The sequence below is a fragment of the Petromyzon marinus genome, chromosome 4 (assembly GCF_048934315.1).
Source record: "Petromyzon marinus isolate PM22_M1 ecotype Great Lakes invasive population chromosome 4, UKy_Petmar_22M1.pri1.0, whole genome shotgun sequence".
Classification (NCBI taxonomy): domain Eukaryota; kingdom Metazoa; phylum Chordata; class Hyperoartia; order Petromyzontiformes; family Petromyzontidae; genus Petromyzon; species Petromyzon marinus.
Window position 1 is genome coordinate 538,269 of NC_133670.1, and position 23,171 is coordinate 561,439.

General features: G+C 49.5%; 1 protein-coding gene across 16 annotated transcripts in view; it reads left to right on the forward strand.

Moving 5' to 3' along the window:
* The window catches only part of LOC116938862 (toll-like receptor 2), a 59,205-nt gene extending 36,567 nt beyond the window's left edge, over positions 1 to 22,638 (forward strand). For 12 of the 16 annotated variants that reach the window (XM_076054204.1, XM_076054221.1, XM_076054223.1 and 9 more), the window contains one exon: positions 300 to 6,922. In XM_076054204.1, the coding sequence (XP_075910319.1) occupies positions 300 to 2,771 (2,472 nt within the window). In that variant the 3' untranslated portion in view covers positions 2,772 to 6,922. Of the gene's footprint in view, positions 1 to 299; positions 6,923 to 21,457 lie in introns of those variants that run through there. The other 4 variants (XR_012930296.1, XR_012930298.1, XR_012930294.1 and 1 more) reach the window with 2 other exon arrangements.
* Positions 22,639 to 23,171: the final 533 nt, after the last annotated feature.

The window sequence follows — 23,171 nt, forward strand, 5'->3', positions numbered from 1 at the left end:
CTTTTCTTGTCCTTACCTCAGTTTGGTGTTTTAACATCTTAACACCTGTTTTGTTGCCATAAAAAAGGGGAAAACCTATTCTCATAGTATTGTATGAAATACATTGCTCTTCCTGCATGACAAAGTTGGTATCTAGATATTTGCTTATACTGCCAGCCCTGGTGCTAAGAACATTAGGTGTCACCTAGGTCCCATATCCTGGACATCATTCTTTCCATGTGCAGCCACATGCGTGATTTAGGGACTAAGCAAATATTCACCATGCATAACCCCCCGGTTGTAACTCTGTGTGTCGTCAGTGTTGGCCAGGAGGGTGGGGGAGCGCAATGGATATGGGCGTGACTCTGCTGGTGACATTCGTCCTGATGGCAGGACCTGCGTGGAGCCATGGGGATTACATCTTCAGCGGCTGCCAGATAAGAGGAGACAGAGCCGACTGCTCACACCTGGGCCTGCACTCTGTGCCTGAATACCTCCCAGTCACCATAGCCTCTTTGGACATGTCCTACAACCAGATCTCTAGCATTCAGAGAGAGCACCTGTCAGCACTTTCACATCTAAAATCTCTCAATGTGGCCTTCAACCAAATATTAAGCATTGACTCCTTGGCTTTCTCAAATAACTCTGCTTTAGAAGACATTGACTTGAGTAATAACAGATTACCAGGAGCATGGGATGACTCATTTGCTCTTCTCAAGTCTGTAAGGTATCTGGACGTCAGTAACAACTCCTACATTTATTTAGATATTCCAGGTTCCTTCACACTTCTCAAGACTCTGCATCATCTGAAGGTTGGGGGTCTGAATGTCACTAAAATTCAGCAAAGTATCAGCGAGACAATGGAACTGGAACATCTCTCCATTGTGACTGGAGACCTGAGCATCTACACTCCAGGATCCCTCTCAGCATTCCGCAGTCTACAGAGTGTGACTCTGGCCTTGATCTTGCGCACAAACATTTCGCTGCTCACTGGCATTATCTGTGATGTCTCCGGTAACAGTGTGGAGTTGCAATTGGACTTCCTTGATTTTACTAATTACTCTGGCGACGTAAACCCTTTTGAATGTGTTTCTAAGCAACACAGCATTCTAGAAATATTCAATGTATCACATTTGCAAGTAACAATCCCGACCATTGTCTTTCTTTTCACAAGCATCATTCGTTCTAATAAACTGGTTGCAGTGAACATGCGGCACATATATTTTAATGGCCTTAGTGCGTTTCCATGGAAAATTTTGCCAAGTGCAAACATATCTGTACGTCACCTCCTCATAGAGGGAATATACAATCCAAACTTTCATGGTATTTTCTACGTAAAAAACATAAATGCACTTTCCTCAAATCTAGAATCTTTGGTCGTGACTGATGCTAGCCTTATCAGCCTTGGATGTGACATTGTAAATAACTTTGGTAATCTATACTTACTTGACATATCAAATAACAAACTAAATGAAAATTCTGTATGTGGAAAGATACACTCTGCAAACCTTGATAAACTCAACAAGCTAATTCTGCGCAAAAATATTTTCACTTCCCTTGATACAGTTGGTGCCATGTTAAAAAACTTACTGTCTCTGACATCGTTGGATGTGTCTGAGAATAGGCTACGCAAGAATGGAGAGTCAGGATGTGAGTGGCCTTTGAGTTTGAAATTCCTTAATGTGTCCCGTAATTTCCTAAAAGGAAATGCATTTAACTGTCTGCCCACATCACTGCACTCGCTGGATATGAGCAACAATAAAATTCAGAATATCGACTTTAAATTGATGAAGTTTGAAAAGCTCAAAGAGCTGTACTTGAGTAATAACAAGCTGAGCACCTTCCCAGTTGAGCTGCCCAAGGCTCTGCCCTGGCTGAAGGTGCTGACGATCGCTGGGAACACATTGTTGACAATGGATCCCTCTGTCCTGCACGGTCTGGGTAATTTCACCTTACTAGACATGAGGGGAAACCCATTCTATTGCACGTGTGACATCCGCCACTTTATCACCTTCTGTGAGAATTCTTCACCATTGCGCATTGAAGGATGGCCAGCTGACTACCAATGCTCAAATCCAGAGGATGCAATTGGTAAACAGCTGTCCTCGCTCTCCTTCCCGACACTCTACTGTCACACAACACTAAAGATAGTGATAGCTTGTGTTACCACATTCGTTTGCACCGCTCTCCTGGTCGGGCTCTGTTGGTACCTAGATGCACTGTGGTACGTACGCATGATGTGGGCCTGGCTCCAAGCCAAGCGACGGAATTTCCTCTCAGATTCGGATGAAAATGCAGTCTACGATGCGTTTGTGTCATACAGCCAGTACGACGCAATCTGGGTAATGGAGAAACTCCTGCCTGAGCTGGAGTCGCATTCAGTACCACCGTTCCGACTGTGCGTGCACGAGCGGGACTTTGTCCCCGGCCGCGTCATCATGGACAACATCATTGACTGCATCGAGCAGAGCCGGAAGACTCTCTTTGTCATCTCGCGGAGCTTTGTGGAGAGCGAGTGGTGCCACTACGAGCTGTACTTTGCACAGCAGCGCCTCATGGAGAGCCGTGACGGTGCTCTGGTGCTCGTTCTGCTGGAGCCCATCCCACGTGACTCGGTGCCCAGCCGCTTCTGCCGGCTGCGTCGCCTAATGGCGCGCAAGACCTACCTGGAGTGGCCTGTGGAGCAAAGCAAGCAGGCCCTCTTCTGGGCAAACCTACGAGCCACGCTCAGCTGTCAGAGAGAGCAGGAACCCCAAAACCTTGAAATTGTTGTACAGTGCGTCCCCGCTTAATACGGCGGTTGCGTTCGTGAAAACTGCTGCGTAGATTCGCGTGAAGTTGGAGTCATTTTCCCACGGTGAATGTCGGGGTTTCCGTTCCAGCCGATCGTGTTATTTTTGTTTTCATTTGACAGTACAATACACTGTTCTCCATGTTTTCTAAGTGTTGTGTTTACATAGTATTTCTGTAAATACGCTATGTCTGACAATCATTGATTTAATATAACGTGGGTGAGAGAGATATGGCGGGTGAAAAATATGAGGGAGTGAGGTGACGCTGCACACAAAGATGCTGCCAAAACACAGTAATAGTACTACAGTAACACTCCTACAGTACTACAGCACCAGTGCTACCGTGCCAATACTACAGTACCACTCCTACAGTACCACTCCTACAGTACTACAGCACTATTACTACAGTAGTACAGTGCCAGTAGTAGGGTACCAGTACTACTGTGTCAGAGTAGTACAGTACCAGCACTTTGGTGCCAATACTACACTGCTCGTGCTACAGCACCATTACTACAGTGCCAGTAGGTAGGGTACAAGTACTACTGGACCGGTACCACAGTGCTAGTGCCACAGTAGTATAGTACCATCCACTGCGGTACCAGTACTACAGTACCACAGTGCTACAGTGCCATAGTGCCAATACTCCAGTACTACAGTGCCGCTGTGCTACAGTACCAGCTCCTAACATCCCCGAACAACACTGCCATCACCCACGCCACTCTTAAAAGTTGTCCACCACGCGCTAGACTCACGTTATAGAGAATAGTCCATCACGTGCTATACTCGCGTTATAGCGGGCATGGTGCACATTAAGCTAAAAACTTCTTCAAAGGAAAAACATAACGAAAACGTGTAGTGTCAACCCCACGCGTTAAATGGGGATTTACTGTAGTCTTATCATTTGCTTGATGCTTGACTCAAAGAACAAGATGTCATCTTGGCATAAACCACTGCCAGATACTGCCATCCGTTGCACAGTAAAAGTGCATGCTCCAAGTTCTGTCCTAGGAGTATCCCATCATATGGGCTTGGGTATCTCATCACACTATAGCCATTCCCTAACGAAAGATAACATGGAATAGTTGGCTTTCACTTTGAAGCAAACGGCATGTAATTTATGGTTAATATACTCGTACGAATCAAGAGGGCAGCTACGGGAATCCAGCTTGAACCTCTTCTATGTGCAGTGAATCTGTTACGGCTGGGCCATATCACTGTGTAAAGACTCGGACGACAGACTACGAGAAGCAACTTTTTATTAACAGAACAATCAAGGTCCGGGCTTCATGCTTGATCTTGAAGCTGTACTTTCCCTGTAACCTCCCCTCCCCTTGTGCTCTGCCCTTTTATATCTTTGCAGTCCCCTTTCGCGAATGTTCCCTCACTGTATTTCCCTTAGCCAATCCCTCTCCTTCCCCTCTAACGGATCCCAACTGTCGCCTCTGGGTTCCACTCTATTTTCCGCCTATTCTCATTCAAACCTTTTCCTTCAATGACTTCAAAAGCCTGCCTCTCGACCAATTCCTGTAGAGGCCTCTTTCCGCCAATCGGAGACCTTGGTCTATCTCTGAATAACCGTTAAGCTGCACATTGGCTTTGGGTTATTTTTGGTCATTACAACTGCATCATCAATATATCCAGTGTCACTTATCCCACAAATTTGGATGTTGTACGAATCCAGTTCACCAACAAGCATGGCCAGCTTCCATTTATGTATAATGTTCTGACGTTAAAATGTCCTATCCTGGTCCTTGTCTGCCATTGTTGTATATATTGTGATAAAAAAATGTATATATAAAAAGCAAAAATGTGAAAATGTACCAAAAATATGTTAATATGTAATTAGGACTCTTTGGTTCTTTCGGTAAAGTCACGTAGGTATAGAATAAAATAGATCACGACGTTTAGGGTGGAACACAAGTGTCTGTCATCAGGTGGGTAAGCATGGTCTGCTGCTGAGGTAGACTGTTTTGAAAGGTTTGAAATGGGTGTAGCCCAAGGGTCATAAATAAGTGGCCGGGGCTAGTGATGTTAATGTGAGAAATTAGCATGTAACTGTAATATAGGAGAGTGGCCTCCTCGACGAGGGCACGGAAGTGGCTATGTTAATGTGAGAGATTAGCATGTTAATGTAAAATCAAAGAGTGGTGCAATCCAAAGGCATGAGAGCTACACAAAGGGTGCAATTCAAAGGGCATGTGAGTATGAGAGTGCAATCCAAAAGACATGTGAGCATGAGAGTACAATCCAAAGGCATGAGTGCAATGCAAAGGACATGTGAGCATGAGAGATCTAAGAGAGAGGCATAGAGAGAGAGACAGATGGTCGCAAATATCAGCTGACATAGGCAGGTAGGATGGAAACATCACAGTCAGTTAAGACTTACCTGGTTAATAACGTCCTTCCAATGATTGCTCAGTTTGTACCCATCCTATCGGTTGAAGTTGTGTCTCTGTTTACATATCTGGATGGCTTCATGAACAAATCTCTGAAGGTAGGAGTTGATTTGAAGCTTTCGTGACTGCAGGAATTACTCTTTGGTTTTTTCGGTAAAGTCACGTCTAAATAAGAAATAATAAAATAACAATAGCATACGACGTTTCGGTTGCAACACAAGCAGCCATCATCAGGTACAGAAGAGCTAAATTTGGGAGATAGGGGAAACACATGAACTGAGATGTATATACAGACACCCAAGTAGGGGGGACTGACAGAGATACAACAGGGGACACAGAGAGAGAAGCATACCAGACAAACAGGGTTTAGCAAAATTTTTGGAACCACGTAAAGCAACACAGACGGTCGGTCAAAACACAATTAACGCATAGTCCGGTTGATCACGTTATGTCAAAGATTGCTAAATTGCAAGTTAAGTATGAAACTCAATACAGACCACACACACACACAGACATCCAAGAAGAGCGAACAAGCACAGAGACAAGCACACAGTAAACTCGCCTTAAATAGGCAGTGAAGGTAAGGCTGAGAGACAATGGAACAAAATTAGCATGAGGTATGCATGGAGCAGAGTGGGGGGCGGCAGCACACAATGGGACAAATCAGCATGAGGTAGTGGGGATCGGCAGCACCCACTCGGAAGCAACAAGGCCCACACACAGGCAGAGACAGTACATAGACACAAATCCAAGCCAAGACACAAAGGCAGATACACAAGCAGAGACAACACAAAGACACAAACCTCTTACCTCCCCGGAGAGGTGGTTCAGACTTGATTTGAAGCTTTTGTGTCTGTGTGTTGTCTCTGCTTGTGTATCTGCCTTTGTGTCTTGGCTTGTATTTGTGTCTCTGTGCTGTCTCTGCCTGTGTGTGGGCCTTGTTGCTTCCGAGTGCATGCTGCCGATCCCCACTACCTCATGCTGATTTGTCCCATTGTGTGCTGCCACCCCCCACTCTGCTCCATGCATACCTCAGCCTTGCCTTCGCTGCCTATTTAAGGCGACTTTACTGTGTGCTTGTCTCTGTGCTGGTTCGCTCTTCTTGGATGTCTCTGTGTGTGTGTGGTCTGTATTTTGAGTTTCATACTTAACTTGCAATTTAGCAATCTTTGAAATAACGTGATCAACCGGACTATGCGTTAATTGTGTTTTGACCGACCATCTGTGTTGCTTTACATGGTTCCAAAAATTTTGCTAAACCCTGTTTGTCTGGTATGCTTCTCTCTCTGTGTCCCCTGTTGTATCTGTGTCAGTTCCCCCTACTTGGGTGTCTGTATATACATCTGAGGTTATGTGTTTCCCCTCTCTCCCAAATTTAGCTCTTCTGTACCTGATGATGGCTGCTTGTGTTGCAACAGAAACGTCGTACGCTATTATGTGACTTTACTGAAAAAAAAACAAAGAGTAATCTCTGAAGGTAGCTGATAGTTTTACAGCGTACCTCCGTCTTGGAAAAATCTATTTCGCGTGAGCCCACAGCGTTAAAACAATGATAAGCAATGGCAGCGGTATTGGTCCTACCGTGTTTCAGATCTGCTTTGTGTTTACGAACGCGGTCGAGGCATGTCGTTTCGTTTCCCCAATGTAACTGCTGCCGCAACCACAACTCAGTTTGTAGACATCAGGGTATTGCATGTCAAGAATCACATCCTTTACAGATGGATTAAATAACGGATTTTGTGTACTGTGTTGAAACGAATCTGGATCTTGTGTTTGTTTAAGATATATACACGGTGTGGGTGTGCAAGGGACTGTTGTGGTTAAGCGGGTAGCTAAATCTATGAGGGGGCTCGATCCGACCGGGAGGCCCTCAGTTTAGAAAACCTTCCATGTCGCCAGCGAGACGTGTACACGGTCTCCATCCCGAGGAACCATTTCTCTGACCCATGGGAAGGCGGTATAACCTCAGGTGGAGGGGGTTTTGGGTGGTATTTGGGCAAGGAGCCAAATTTAGGCCACGCTCACACCGCACGTAGAGGGCCCACCACCGAGTAATTTATATTGTGTACGAATGGTTCCCCCTTTATGGGGCTGGATCGGGTCTGGCCCGATATAGCTTGGGCCCCATGCCATTAGAGCTCACGAAATGGCGGGAAAAGTGTAAATTCACCATGGGTGAGGCACAAGGGGCCGACTTTAGCCTCATGTCGAGCCCAGAAGGGCCGCCACCGTATAATCTGCATCGTGCATAAAGCAGTTCCACCTCTTTCGAACCGTACCAAGCTCCGGTCCGATATACCTATGCCTCGCACTGACAGCACGCTAAAAGGAGGGAAGAGTGTAGATTAGCCGTGAGCACGAGGGGCCGACCTTAGGTGGTATTCACACCAACGCTGTGGAGAGATACACATGTAGTGTCAACGATTCAGAGACAGTTTCTAGAAGGCACTTTATTAACAACTTTCACGGTCTTGTCCGCACACTCTCCACAGTAGCTCAGTTAAGCCTGTACATAACACTAGCCATCTAACGCTGATGGCGCTGACTGAGATAGCCAACTACTATCCTTTGTAGTGCAATATCTAACGGAGACATTTAGCGACGACGGCGACGAGACGACAGCAACAACAAGATGAGTCTGTTCCCAGAACCGGCAGCCTCGAGCCCTCACTCTTGGCTCCTTTTATGCTACCAGCGCGGCCTGGCGCCGCCCTGACTGCACCTCCCTTCTTGAACCTGCTAGCAGGTTCCAGGGGCCTCCAGATGTGGTCCTCCGTGACCCTTACACTAGTTCCTCCGTTCTCCCAATACACCCGTGCTCACGCTCACCAGCGTGTGTACTGTCTGTCTACTACAGTTGCCGTTGCTGTTCACCAGCCAGCGCTATTACACTACATCACCCCCCCCCCCCTTTGTTTAAAAAACAACAGTTGTCCCGGCTGATACACAGCAACGCAACTGGGTGAACAGGCAGAGCAACTCCCACAACCGAGGAACATTCAAAAACCCTCAAAACGCAAAAAAATACAACCATCCAAAACCACAATCGCGCTACTCCCTGCGCCTCAACAACCCCCCGAGCAAGTCGGCAAGCGCGCAGGCACACAGTACAACCGCAGCGCTCCCCGCGAACCGACAACACAACAGCCGTGACACTTGGCGTGTGGCGCAGGCAAAAAACAGAACCACCAACACAAAGCACGCAGCACCACACAACCCCTTCTCAGCGCCCGTTCCCCTTTAACACGTAATTTTTCCCCAATCATACAGTCCTAGGGAGAGTTCGCTTTACCGCACATTGCTCACATGAACCGAGTCCTTGACACTGGTCCCCCGCCTTGGGCAGGATCCTGTACTTCTTGGGGGCCCCGAGGAACAAACAAAATGGCCTAAAGGGCCACGGCTCCTCCCTGGCGAGCGAGAGCCATTGGTAGGGCCTGCAGGGCCACCTCTTTCGTCTACCTGACAGACACCCAAGCTGCTTCGTAGTAATGACGGAGCGCCATCCAATCGCCTCCCGCCGTCTTGAACTCCCGAATGGGAGGCAGCCTCCATGGTCGACACGCGGCTCCTTGCAGCACCGCCGGACGTGACGCCTCCATAGCGTTCTCCCATGTCCTGCTCCAACTGGTGCCTGCCGGCCACGCCTTGAACTCCGCGTGCAAATTGGAACCCGGCGACCTCGTGGTCTCCGCCGTGGGAATCGACGCTGCAGACGGCAGCCCCGGCGAGCCCCGTGGCTCATGCCAAATGTCTCCCGCAGGCTCTGCTGTGCCCTCCACAGGCGAAATGGCAGCCGGCAACCGCGTGGTCTCCGCCGTGCCCTTTACGGGTGAAAGGGCGGTCGGCAACTGTGTGGTCTCTGCCACAGGAACCCCTGCTGCCGGTGGCAGCTCCAGCGAGCCCCACCGCCCATGCCAAATGGCCCCCGCAGGCTCTGCAGTGCCCTCCATGGGCGTAATAGCAGCCAGCAACTGCGTGGTCTCCGCCTCGGGAATTGGCACTGCAGATGGCAGCTCCGGCGAGCTCCACGGCCCGCTTGACATCCCCTGAATGGCAGGCGCGGATGCGGAGATCTGCACGACCAGCTGACCGACAGCCACGAGGAGCAGGTTGGTGCCCCTCTCGCACTGATCCGCAGTCGCTGCTCTCGCGCTGATGGGGTTTGTAACTGGGGTCCTGGGTCCCGGGGCTGTTGGAGGGATGACCGTCTCGCCATCCTCATCCTCTGATGACACTATGGGTGGGTTCCTTTTCCTTGATAACTTTGACATTGCTACTATATCCTAATGTCTATTGAATTTTTCCAACCACTTCTGATACCAGTTGTAGTGACGCAGTTCGGAGACAGTGGTAATTTTAGGCACCTTTATTCCACACACAATGGGGACTAAACGCACCCTACATGGGTGTACACTATATATCACACAGAACCATCTATCGATGGCGGCACTATCTAGCAAGAACAGTTGGCAGGCTGTCTCGCTAGCGGCGCCCAGCGATGGTGAAGACGGTGGCGACAACGGTGGCGAGAAGACAGCACGGCGAGGGGCTCCCCCTTAAGCTCACGGCGTGACCTTGCTCCACCCTGGCCATGCCCCCCTTCTGGAACTATTAGCAGGTTCCCGGGGCTTCCAGATGGGACCCCTCCATGAACTCGGCCCTAGTTGTCTTCGCCTGCTGACGTGTGTACTGCCGTAGACTGCAGTTACCACTTTCCGTCAGCAGCTAGCGCTATTACTCTACACATACATACCCACCCTCGGGTTAGGCCACCAAAAGGTACATACATGCATAGAGGTACACACCTAAAGCGATGGTTGCACGGGCACCTCCGACTCAACAAAGCAGGGTGTGGGGTATTAACCCCGGGGTGAGGTTGTGGGGTGCGGAGTGGTTGCCCAGCTGAGGGGTGGGAGCATGAGTGTGTGGCGTATGCCAGTGCACTCTGAGGGGAAGGAGTACCTCTAAGGTGGGCTACGCTCGGGGCGAGTGCAGCTCGGGGCTGCTCCTCCAGCCTCCTCCCCACCCCCCCGCTCCTTTCCGGGACTTGGACATGGAGTCAGCCGAGCCGTCTGGGGCCGACAGCCAGGTGGACAAAAGTTTGTGGGGTAGCCGGGGGTGGTACCTTTGGGCCCACTGCCTGGCCAGGCAGCATGGCAGAGAGTCAAGTGATCTGGGCAGCGAGTCTAGCGAAGATCACGCACAAAGGACTGCCCATGGTGGGGACCACCCCGGGCCGGCCCTCACTGCACCGGCAAAGCCTCGGGTGGCGCCGTTCCTCCAGTTCCCCCACCCTGTTCACGTAGACCTCGCGTCGTATGGCAATACTTAGCATCATTGCACAGGCTGGGTGGATGCTTGCTAAGCGTTACCTCATGTATAAATGACCTGTAAACGTGATACAAACTTCTGATAATAAAATAAAGGTGATACACCCTGTCCATGCAATAATTAATAATCCTGTGCTGAAAATGCTACATTATTTGCAACTCAACATCATAACACTTTACGAACGGATTCTGTTCCTGAGGCCCATTCATTGGTCCAACTGATCATATGTCGACACAATCATTGGACGAAAGCCCCACTTACGGCAACACGGAGATAACAAATTCCATGAAAACAACTGCTTGCAAACGCCTACTCGCAGTGGCGAAACGAATCAATCCTCCGCAAGCTGTAATGAGTCCTCATGTCACCACTGGCAGTGTGCGTGTTGAGTGTGTACGCACGTGGGTGTATATGTGTTTAGTGTATGTGTTAGGAACGGGATTGCAGCGATTATCTCTATGCTGCGATACGAACCCAGCATCCCGAGTTAGATTCCCTCTCACTTGCAATCCCAGTGACCACTTTCTAAACGGCTCCTGGGCCTCCCTGAGGTTGACTCAGCTTAAAATGAGTACCTAGTGCAGTGTGGAAACATCACCACTAGGGAGACAAAGGCGGCAAGCCGTGGTGCTGGCCACCCACCCTCTTGTGTGCCATGTCGGCCTTCATGGGTGCTCGCTGCACTTGCCCCAACAATATGTTAAGGGTACATGGGAGATCTCTGTGAAAATTTTTTGCGTCAGGAATGGGAATTTAACGGTGAGCACTATGCTGTGTTAAATAAACATGCCTAGGCAAGTTTCATTCCTGCAAATGCCCACCAGTAACGATTATCTTAACTGCTTCTAGGCCTTCCCTAGGTCGACTCAGCCTAAAATAAGTACCTTGTGCCATGTATGAACATCGCCACTAAGGATACAAAGGCGATCAGGTATGCTGCTGGCCACCCACCCTCTTATGTGTCCTACTCACTAATAGAACTTGTGTGGTGCCACGACCGCAGAGCAACTCCTCAAGCGCCATGATTCCCTACTGGCCACTGCACTAAACATACACCCGCATGCAGCACACGCACGTAGTGTCCTGGCGGGAGATTGCCTGGCACATCGGGTTTTAATCCGAAGGGCCCCTAGAAGAGAAGTCCCACGGTTTCCCGGTGCCAGGAGATTGGCCAACCCTCGCAGGACAGGTTACATTGCGGTGCCCCTAAAATTGGCTTAAACGTGTATGGGCGCAGAAAGTAAAAGGTTCCCTGGGCCAACCGCAATGAGTTACAACATTGGGGGGAGGACAGAGGGCGGAATATTAAGCAGGCAAAAAGCGCGAGAGCCCTTCCAGACAAAAGGACAATGGGTGGTCGCCGCCGCCCGCAGCTGCCACTGCGCAGCACTCGAAGGAGGACACGGTAACGGGAGGGGGGGCGGTAACCGCAGGTAAGCGCACGATTGGCCACGCAGTACAATGGCAACCCGGGCCTTTGAAGTTAAGGGAATAAAAAAGAGTAGCCCGGGACGATTTGAGTCGGTTGTCTTCAACCTCCGGGCTGTCAAGACCCACTCCCTGCCGTCCTGCCTCCTTGAGCCGCTCGCGGCATCCGTGTGATGCCAGAGAGTGCTGCTACGAGGCAGTGATAGGTGAAGTTATCTCTCGTCCTTCTACCTCCAACTCTCACAGCGTCCGTGCGACACCGTGAGTACAGCTACGAGGTATGTGGTAGGACGTTTGAGTGATTGGGTTCGTAGGCAGAGTTAGGCTAAGCTCTACTCGCAAAGTATCCCTCCTCCAGGTAGTGTGCATTTGCGTCGTTAATATACAGGTGCAGTGTGATTTCTGTGTGTGTGGGTAGAACATCAGTGTGGTGTCTGCGATTTTGTGTGTGGTGCAACTGCACGGGGAGATGGTGTGCGTGAGAGAGTGTATGGTAGTGAATGGTTTTGACCGGATGGTTTCTGACCGGAGTATCAAGTGGTTGTTTCTGTATGGAGGGAGAAACAGCTTGGCGGATGGTACGGTCAGAGTATCCATTCCTTTTGAGGGCCAGGTGTACATGTTTTAATTCACTGGTCAGGTGGTGTTGGTCCGAAATGCAATGAGCCCTATGGTATAAAGGTTTGATGAGATAATTATTTCGAGCTGGGTGGTGGTGGGAATAAGGCTTCAAGTAGGAATCTGTGTGGGTGGGTTTCCTGCAGACAGAATGCCCCAATGAGCCATCAGGTCTCCTCTCAAACAGAACATCTAAGAATGGTAGCTTGCCATCTTTCTCCACTTCCATGGTGAATTTGATGGCGGGATGTCTGGAATTGATGTGGTGTAGGAAAAGGTTCAGAGCTGGGAGGCCATGTGGCCAAATGATGAAAGTGTCATCCACAAGCTGTTTCTCCCTCCATACAGAAACAACCACTTGATACTCCGGTCAAAACCATCACACTACCATATATAGCAGGCGTTACTAAAAAGATTTCCAAAATTCTAAACAAACACAAGATCCAGGTCCGGTTCAATACAGTACACAAAATTCGTGATCTGATCCCATCCGTGAAGGATGTCATTCCTGACTTACAGTACCCCGGGGTTTACAAATTGAGTTGTACCTGCGGTGATTGCTATTTCGGGGAGACCAAGCGACATGTCTCTGACCGAATTCGCGAGCACAAATCAGATTTGAAACACGGCAGAACGAATTATTCTGCTGTAGTTGATCACTGTTACAATGCTGTGGGTGATCACGATATAATTTTCTCCGATACCAAGGTTCTTTGCAAACCCACGGGTTTTTTTTTATCAGAGATTTGTTCACGAGGCAATTCAGATTTACAAACACAGACACAATTTCAACCGAGAAGATGGTTTCAAATTAAGCAACCATTGGAAAGATGTTCTAAATCGAACCAAACATTAAACTAATTTTCAATGGTACAGTATATATTTTTTCAAGTAGTGGTACCTCAAACTTTCACAGCTCTTAAAATTCCCTTTTCACACCATCAATATGTAAACTCCCCCTCCCCCCCTCGCCGACTTGCACATGTTCACCCCCTCTACACCGTTCATCATGCTAAGTCCGCCAATTAAATGCTAATTTTAATGCTAATTCCTTTGTCAAGGCACCTTAATTCCTCTCACACAGCTTAAAGGTCGCGGTCTGAGCTTGGCTGTGTTCACTCCAGCGCTGTCCTCGAGGCAGTCTGGTCCCTTCACCTGATGAAGGCCGCTTGTGTTGTGGCCGAAACGTAGTGATTTTTGTTGTTTTATTTTTACCTACGTGACTTTACCGAATAGAACCAAAGAGTATATGTGGGATCTTTGTCTGTAATAATATGATAATAATGCAATTCATAACGCGCACAAATTTGCAGACCTAACGGCCGCAACTCAGAGGTGTGGAGCCAAGCTCAGAGTTGCTCGAAAGCATGGTTATAGAGATGAGCTTTTAAATGTCTTTTGAAGGAGGCGATCGAGGTGATGCTGCGAATGTGCAGAGGGATAGCGTTCCAGACTGTTGGGGCTGCCACTGAGAAGCGGCGCATAGACGTGACCATCCTGGATCTTGGTATCAAGAGGAAGTCGTGAGTCGCGCTGCGCAGGCATCAGCCGTGTGCTGAGCTGCAAGTCGTCAGTAATGAAGAAAGGTACTGTGAGCAGGCAGATGTGAAAGCATGGTGGCAGAGGCAGGCGATCTTGTATATGACCCTGCTGGCGATGGGTAGCTAGTTGAGGGCACGGAGACAGGCAAGTGAGTCGAGTCGGGGATGAGTGTGGCCAATGACGACGCGTGCTAGGTTGTTTTGTAGTATTTGAAGTCTTTTTTAGGTTGCCAGTGGAGGTCCGGACGAGGAGGGAGTTGCAATAGTTAAGGCGAGACCCAACTATGCAACATGCTAATGGGCAATTTCAGTGGAGATGAGAGGACATAAGTGTCTGAGAGCCTTCAGGTGAAAGTTACATGAACTGATGATGTGATTGGTTTGACGGTCGAAGGATAAAGTTTAATCTAGGATGACACCGAGGTAGCTGAAGTGATCGGTGAACCTGATGCTGTGACCAAAGATGTGTTTGTGTGTTGGGAGTGCTGATGAGTTGAGACGTTGCTTGGTACCTAACATGATGGCCACTGACTTTTTCGGATTAAGGGCTAGGTTGTGTGCAGTGAACCACTGTTGCAAGGTGTTGGTACATTCCGAGAGCCTCTCGAATCCAGATGCATTGCTAGAATTGATGGCGGTGAATAGAATAGTATCATCCGCGTATGAGTGGTGCTTAACACCAAAGCTTGCGATGAGCCGGCCGATCGGGGAAGTGTAGGCTGTGAAGAGCTGGGAACCTAGGACGGAGCCCTGGGGAACCCCGCATAATGCTTTTGTTTCAGGCGATGTGGACGTGCCCATCCTGGCTGAAGATTACTGGTCAGAAAGGTACGAAACTATCCACTTGAGAGCTGAGCCACATATACCGAAGTCGGATTTCAGGAGGGAAGTAAGGAGTGAGTGGTTGATGGTGTCGAAGGCTGACGAAATGTCCAGACTTATAAGTGCAACAATGGAGCCAGAATCAATAATCGTTCAAATGCCATCGAGCACTCTAGTGAGTGCTGTTTCTGTGGAGTAGTTTTGACGGTACGCTGACTGGAAGCAGCAGTAGTTTGCGGAGGAGGTGATGTGTGGTTTTAGCTGGGCGAGGGCTAGTCGTTCAAGGAGTTTAGAGAGGCTCGAGAGATTAGTGATGGGATGATAACTAGGTCATCCAGGTCGAGACTTGGTTTCTTTAACAAGGGAGAAACCAGGCCAGATTTGAGGTTGGATGGAAAACACCCCATAGAGAATGAGGCATTTGCGATGTTCCTGATCATGATGGCGAGTTCCGAAACACATTGTTTGAACAAGGAACCTGGGAGCACGTCGAGTGGAGATGACTTCAATTGAAGTGATTCAATTAAAGAGAAAACGTCTTTTGTAGACACCGGCTTGAGCGTAGTTAGAAAGGTGTCTGGGTGAATGCTTACAATTTCAGGAACTGGAGCGGGGTACAATGGTGCGATGTGTGGGTCGACGTGCAGGAGTTTGCGATGGTGATCAGCTTGTTGGTGAAGTAAGTGTTAAAAGAGGTGGCAAGTTTCAGTGAGGCCAGGGGATCGCTAAGGTGAGGGACCATGGTGCTACCGGGGTGTAGAAGATCTTTGAGGGTTATCCATAGAATGCACGGTTTTCCGGTTGCTGTTTTGATGCGTTCTTCAATGTAGGAGGAACGTGAGACAAGTATAAGTGTGTTAGTTTTCCTGCAGGCAACTCTGTAGGCAAGTCGATCAGCAGGTAGACCACTGCGGGATGCGATACTTTCGAGGCGCCTCCGGGTTCGCTTAGCAATGATGGCGTCTCTTGAGAGCCAGTGAGTGTCGTGGGAAGACTGCCTAGCGGTTCGTGATTTTAATGGAGCCAGTTTGTCCAGCGCAGCCCTCATGTCAGCTTCTAGTTGGAGAGCGCAGACGGTTGGATCCGATTATGGGGATAACATTGAAGGCGAGTTTGCGAGGAGGTGGTGTAAAGCAGAAAACTCGATACCCTTTAAATTACGGGAGTTGCGGATGAATTTGATAGTGATTGGCTTGGGAATTTGGAGGGAAAAAAGTATGAGGCAGTGGTCAGAGTAACCAGTTTGGAAAACTCCCAATGCAATGATGCGTCGATGCTGGTCAGGTTCCAGAACCAGGTCGAGCATGCTCTCAACATTTGTTGAGGAACCTCTGGTGGGGCCTGAGTTTGTGATGACCAGGTTGTGGCAGGCCAATGTTGACTCAAGGTGACTATCGATGGAGGATGGGGTATTGCCGGGGCAGTTAAAGTCACCTGTAAGCACGAGCCTGTGAGATGGGTTAGGAATGAGGTAAAGGAATTCCGAAATATCGTTTAAGAAGGTATTGATGCTGCCATATGGAGGGCGATAGATGGAAATGATGGAAAAGCACTCGTTATTAGTAGTGAAAGATACGGACTGGACCTCGAAGGTGGCAGGAGCCATCGGTAGATAAAGCTCTTTAATTTTCAAGTGTGCATTGTAAACGACCGCTAAGCCACTGCCCCGCTGGTTAGTTGCGCGAGGTTTATGAAGAACCTTGTATCCCGGGGGCGCAACTTCCAGAGAGATGGCTGGCGAGGAGTCTTGCCTGCACCAGGTCTCAGTAATGAGCAAAAGGTCAATGTGGTGGTCCGAGATGGTATCGTGAATCAGGGCTGATTTGTTGGTAATGGAGCGTGAGATGAGTAGGCCGAGGCAAATGTGTGAAGGTGGATGTGAAGATCCGTAGAGGCGAGGCGTCGAGGATTAGAGGAGATGGCTGGTTGAAGGTTGGCCTGTGAACAGCGGCCCCTACCGCCTCTGCAACCACGGTGCCGATGCAGTCTCTGACGTTGACCTCGAAGAAGCCCGAGGCCAGAGAGCATCCTCAGGAGAGCGGGTTCCAGGTGCAGATGATGAAGAGATGGTGCATGTCGAAGCCCTATTATATCAGCCTATGCTGTACCGATGGTGGGCCAGGATTCTGGTGGACTCCTATCAGCAGCTCTGCTGTCTGTGCATGTGAAAGTGAGTATGTGCCTTAACAACTGTGATGACTATCCCCTAGCACCTAGGTATACTTAGCCTCAAATGCCTACCTGCTGCGGTATGTAAACAACGCCACTGGGTAGACAAAGGCGGCCGGGCGTGGTGCTGGCCACTCCCATCGGTGAGCTCTTCCGGCAGGCAAGGCTGCGTTGGCTGTGTCATGTAGCCCGTTCGGCCGGATAGAGGGTGGTAAACGAGTGGGGCACGGGCTAGAGAAGAGATGGAGTGATGTGGGCCAGGATGATGTGGAGCTGAGTGGACTTGCCGATGACTGGTATCAGCGGTGTCAAGGTCGGCTTCTGTGGAGGAGACTCGTCAAGGAAGCTACTGGGTAGTTGGAGGTAGTTGTCCTCCAACAACAACGGAGGGCAGAGGAGCGACGCTCACAATGAGCGGAGCGCCGGGCAGCTAAAACACAGCAATTTGGCACATAGCCTGGCACAAGCGCCGTGGTGACATCACCGCCACTTAGCAGCAAATGGCGGTTGTTGTATGACTTCAGATCATACCCTTTTGTATATTGGGGACTGCCCAAATCCACACGGAAGTTCCGCGTATTTCTGAAAGTTATTATTATTGCCTCCCTCGTTGTCTAGGGGTATGTATTACCAATCGTGACAATACAATCATTCTCGCTTTAACATTTACTCATTCTCGCTTGAACAATTATACGTGTAATTATGCCACGTCTCAGTATTCAGAGCTCACCGCAGGATACAGTTCTCATAATTAAGACATTGATGTATGAGCTAGGAAAATAGCCCTCGGAAACCTGTTTGATCTAAGAAACTTTAATATAAACTTACTCTAATATCCCAAACTCTTATAATCAGAAAATAATAGCAACGACAGTACCCATGCAAACATACATACTCATCAATCCTTACTGAATGATCACAATACAAAAAAATTCCAATATTCACGATCACGTGATCAAAAGAGAACAATAGGCAGACCATTCTTGATTTGAAGCTTTCGTGACTGCAGGAATCCATACTCTTTGGTTATTTCGGTCAAGTCATGTAGGTATAAATAAATCATGACGTTTCGGGCACAACACAAGCGTCCGTCATCAGGTGGGAAAGCATGCTCTGCTGCTGAGGCAGACTGTTTTAAAAGGTTTGAAATGGGTGTAGCCCAAGGGTCATAACGAAGTGGCCGGGGCTAGTGATGTTAATGTGAGAAATTAGCATGTAACTGTAAGATAGGGGAGCGGCCTCCTCGACAAGGGCACGGAAGTGGCTATGTTAATGTGAGAGATTAGCATGATGTTAAAGTGAAAAATTAGCACGTAACTATAAGGTAGGAAAGCAGCCTCCTAGACGAGGGCACGGAAGTGGCTATGTTAATGTGAGAGATTAGCATGTTAATGTAAAATCGAAGAGTGGTGCAATCTAAAGGCATGAGTGTAACCCAATGGGTGAAATCCAAAGGGCATGTGAGTATGAGAGTGCAATCTAAAGGCATGAGAGTGCAATGCAAAGGAAAGATCTAAGAGAGAGGCATAGATAGAGAGAGAGACACACACACAAAGAGTCGGAAATAACAGCTGACATAGGCAGGTAGGATGGAAACATTACAGCCAGTTAAGATTTTACCTGGTTAATAACGTCCTTCCAATGATTGCTCAGTTTGTACGCATCCTCTCGGTTGAAGTTGTGTCTGTGTTTATATATCTGGATGGTTTAATGAACAAATCTCTGAACGGAGCCGGTATGTTTGCAGAGTACCTCCGTCTTGCAAAAATCTATTTCGTGTGAGCCCACAGCGTTAAAACAATGATCGGTCATACCGTGTTTCAGATCTGCCTTGTGTTCACGAACGCAGTCCGAGACATGTTGTTTCGTTTCCCCAATGTAACTGCTGCCGCAACCACAACTCAGTTTGTAGACACCAGGTTATTGCATGTCAGGAATCACATCCTTTACAGATGGGATTAAATCACGATTTTTGTGTACTGTGTTGAAACGAACCTGGATTTTGTGTTTAAGATTTTGGAAATCTTCTTGGTAACCCCTGCTATGTACGGTAAAGTGATGGTTTTGGTTGGATCCTCAGAAGGTTGTCTCCACATGGCTGAGGAGACAGCTTTGCGGATTGTACGGTCTGAGTATCCGTTCATCCTGAGGGTTGGTGTACGTGCTCCAACTCACTGGATAGGTGGTGCTGGTCGGAGATGCAACGGGCCCTATGGTGTAGTGTTTTGATGAGGGAATTCTTCTGGGCTGGATGGTGGTAGGAGTTAGGCTTTAGATTGGCATCCGTGTGGGTGGCTTTCCTGTGGACCGAATGTCCCAACGAGCCATCATGTCTCTGCTGGAGACATTTGAGACAGATGCCATCCAGACATCCACCCTACGTCCTTCCTTGTGGTAAAGATACGTGGATGACACGTTCGTCATCTGGCCACATGGCCTGCCAGCACTGATCCAATTTCTCAACCACATCAATTCCATACACCCGTTTATCAAATTCACCATGGAAGTGGAAAAGGATGGCATGCTACCATTCCTGGATGTTTTGATCTCCAAACCATTCACCTCATACAATTTCAGTCACTGGCTCGGCTATCAACAGGATTTCCCAGCCTGCATCTTGGGAAATATGCTGTGCACACTCAATACTGATTTGTACCTAAGGTCTCCACTTGGAAAGCTTCTTAATGTCACCACAGGCGTTTTACAGCAATTCCCTGACCCTGTTACCTAAGTACAGTATTAAACAGAAAATTCACACCACAATGGCATGAAAAAGGACGTATAAGACAACCTTGCCAGGGGCGCTCTCATTAACAATCTTCTGCCACCACGTAACTTATCGCAGCCCTTGGCTCCCCAAACGACTAAAAAACAAACGGAATAAAAAAGTAAGAGAAACCTTCTAGCTACATTTAGAATCTGCCTTAGCAGGAACTCCAGTCACGAGGGCAAATCCCAGAGTCTGCAATGCAGGACTCAACACTCTTACCGGTCACAAGGGCAAGTCCCGGAGTCCGCCAGTGCAGAACTCAACACGATTGCAGTCACGAGGGAAAGTGTCGAAGTCTGCCGGTGCAGAACTGACTTCTATGATTTTGTGTGCTGTTTATATTGTATTTCTAGCTTATGTGATTAATTACCTAAGACACATTAGCGGCCGACATTCCTCCTATCTTGGCACACGTGGTGCATCCATCATGTCAGCAGGAGTTCATCCCTGATTTTGGCTCCGCAGACATCCTGGAGCCTGATGTCATAACCCCTATCATACCCCCTCCGGAGGTCATCCCAGGATTTTTGTGAGCACAGACTCACTTGAGTGTCCCTAGGTGTGGTGTGTCTGTAGCCATGTTTATTGCAAAACGGCCTTGGTTACCCCCCACCCCATCCTTAAAATGAATTCCTGCTGCACCATTCCGTGACAGCCACTGGGAAGAAAAAGGCGGTCGGGCACAGCTCTGGCTATACACCTTGAAACATCTTTGGTCGTGGAGAATTGACATAATTCGTATTATGTATATTGTCCTGAATGGTCCTTCGATTAAATATAAACTTCCATAATTCGTTATCAAATTGATATGTTTAACCCAGACCTCATGGCACTTATGTATGTGTGGTAGGTTCACTGAGAGACACACACTAACTCAGGAGGCAACATGTTTATTCTATGGACCACAACGGGATAACTACATAAACCGGGCCAGGACAGTCAGCACACTGCCTGACCCACTATGCCGAGCACGAAGACCGAAGACCTAGGGGAAGACGTAGCACGGAGGACTCCATTCCAGCAGATAGCCCCGACCCAGCCTCGGGACCTCCCTTTCATGCGCCCCAGCGTGGCCTGATTCCGCCCTCGGCCATGCCTCCTTCTGGAATCTACCAGAAGCTTTTGGGCCATACCCCACGTGTCCCTTCTGTTACCTTTGGCCCACATCCTTACCCTGGCCTATCACGTGCCCTTGCCAGCCAACCGGGCTGCTACGTCCTCAAATGCCCCCTCTCTGCCAGCCACCAGAACTACACCCCCTAGGGACCCATTCTATGCCATTGCATGCCCTACTTGCAGAGAGGGCTAATAAACTCCCAGTTCCCCTATAAGTAACTGGTGCTAGGTGCCGTAGTGACCCATTCTATGTCACTACATATGGATAAGTGGATGTTAATAAAACATGCAACTAGTCATTTTCAAAACCTCCTGACTCTGTGCTGTATTGTGATGTAACAATACATCATAACACGTTTTTAAGAGTATTCACATGCCGTGGTTGTCAATTTAAACATTGTGGTGCTCTAAAATACCAGGTTTGTTAATTCACAGTCGTTGAAACAACAAGGGAGATGCTTGTCTCTTTGCCCTGTATTTTCACTCGGGTAGGCAGCAAGTTTATGGTGTTTGGCCACGGATCCTTGTGGTGCCAGAGCAGCGAAGTTGCTCCGTCGGAACCGTGCCTGCCGCTGTGGTGCCGCAGCAGCAAGGCTGTCCTGCCAACGCCGTGGCCGCGACGCCGCCACCTCCGAGCGACGGGGCCGATGCTGCTCTTCCCTCACCACCCCCCACATGAACACACACACACCCCCACATAGAGCCCTGAGGGGAGGTTGTGGTGCCACAGCAGCGAAGCTGCTCCATCGGAGCCATGCCTGCCACTGTGATGCCATAGCAGCGAGGCCATCCTGACGACTCCGTGGCCGTGATGCCGCCACCTCTGAGCGACGGGGCCGACGCTGCTCTTCTCTCACCACCCCCCCACATGAACACACACACACCCCCACATAGAGCCCCGAGGGGAGGTCACCTGGCTGACAGGTTTTCACCCAGAAGCCCCCTCATGGGACCAAGCTTCACGGTTTCCTGCGACCAGGGAATTGGGCGACCTCTCCCGAGGCTAACGTGCACCGCGGCGCCGTGACTCGGGTTGCAACCACATGGTCACGACGGGGCTGCCGAGCCACCGCGGATAGGAAACAACAAAAACACACACGGGTCAGCAGGCAGGTAGGGGGTGGGCGGAGTAGCGAGCGGCGGGAAGGCAGGGGGCCCCCTCCTTGCGTTGCGTGTGTACAACGTGTGTAAAGAGCGGACGTCGGAGAGAGCACCGATCGGATTAGCGAGGAGCGGGAAATCCGAGGCTCCTGATTGGACGAGAGGCCAGCGGATTAGCGGCACGTTATCTTTGATGTAGGGACCATAAAAAGGGCAGAGGAGGTAGAGGTGAGTGAGTCGTGTTCTTCTGGGGTCAAGGATCGGCGGAGTCATCATGCCTGCTACTGGATCGTCCGTGTGACGAGTCGCAGCGCAGCCAGGCCCCATTCCCAGCAAGGACTACGTGCAGCTTCGCCTTTCCACGGCTTCCTACACCTCAGAGTCGGACCGTGAGTACGCAGGAGAGAGGTCAGATTAAAGGGAATATCCATAGGGAGAGTGATCAGGGAGAGACGGGAGAGATTGAGTCCTAGACTACCGGGAGATAGGTTAGACCTTCCCTGCTGGCCCACACTGACATGGGTAGTTTAGCTACATTTTTCGCGGAGAATAAATCGCCAGTAGACAATAAACCTTGTCGTGTCGTCCCTGCGAGTGCAGAGAGGAGTGCATGTGCTGTGAGCCTTCTTGTTGTGGTATCTTGTGTTCGCGCACGAGCGTGTATTTTACCCACGTGTGTGCGCTCGCCACTGCTTGTAGCTCGTAGTTAACGTGTACGCGAGATAGACGGGCGGCGTGCACCCGAGATTAACTGTGTAGCTCGTGGTTAGCGTCTGCGAGAGGTGCACGAGCGGCGTACCCGCGAGGTTGTTCACAAAACCCTTTAAACCTGCTCCGAGGTACTTCCTCCAATCGGCTGCGTGCGTACGAGTGACGCCCCTGCCCTCCGACCCCCGACCCCCGACCCCGGGTCCCGTGCATGCAATTGGTGCGCGGTGCCGGGCAGGTAGCCGCGTTGAATTTTGGTGGCTACGCGCCCCTTCGCTGCGGCCCCGAGGGGCCGCAGCGAAGGGGCGGGAGTCGGTGAGCAGCAACCCTCCCCAGGACACGGAAGAGGGGAGCAGTGGGTCCCAGATGAGCGGGGAGATGGGAGACATCCTCCCTT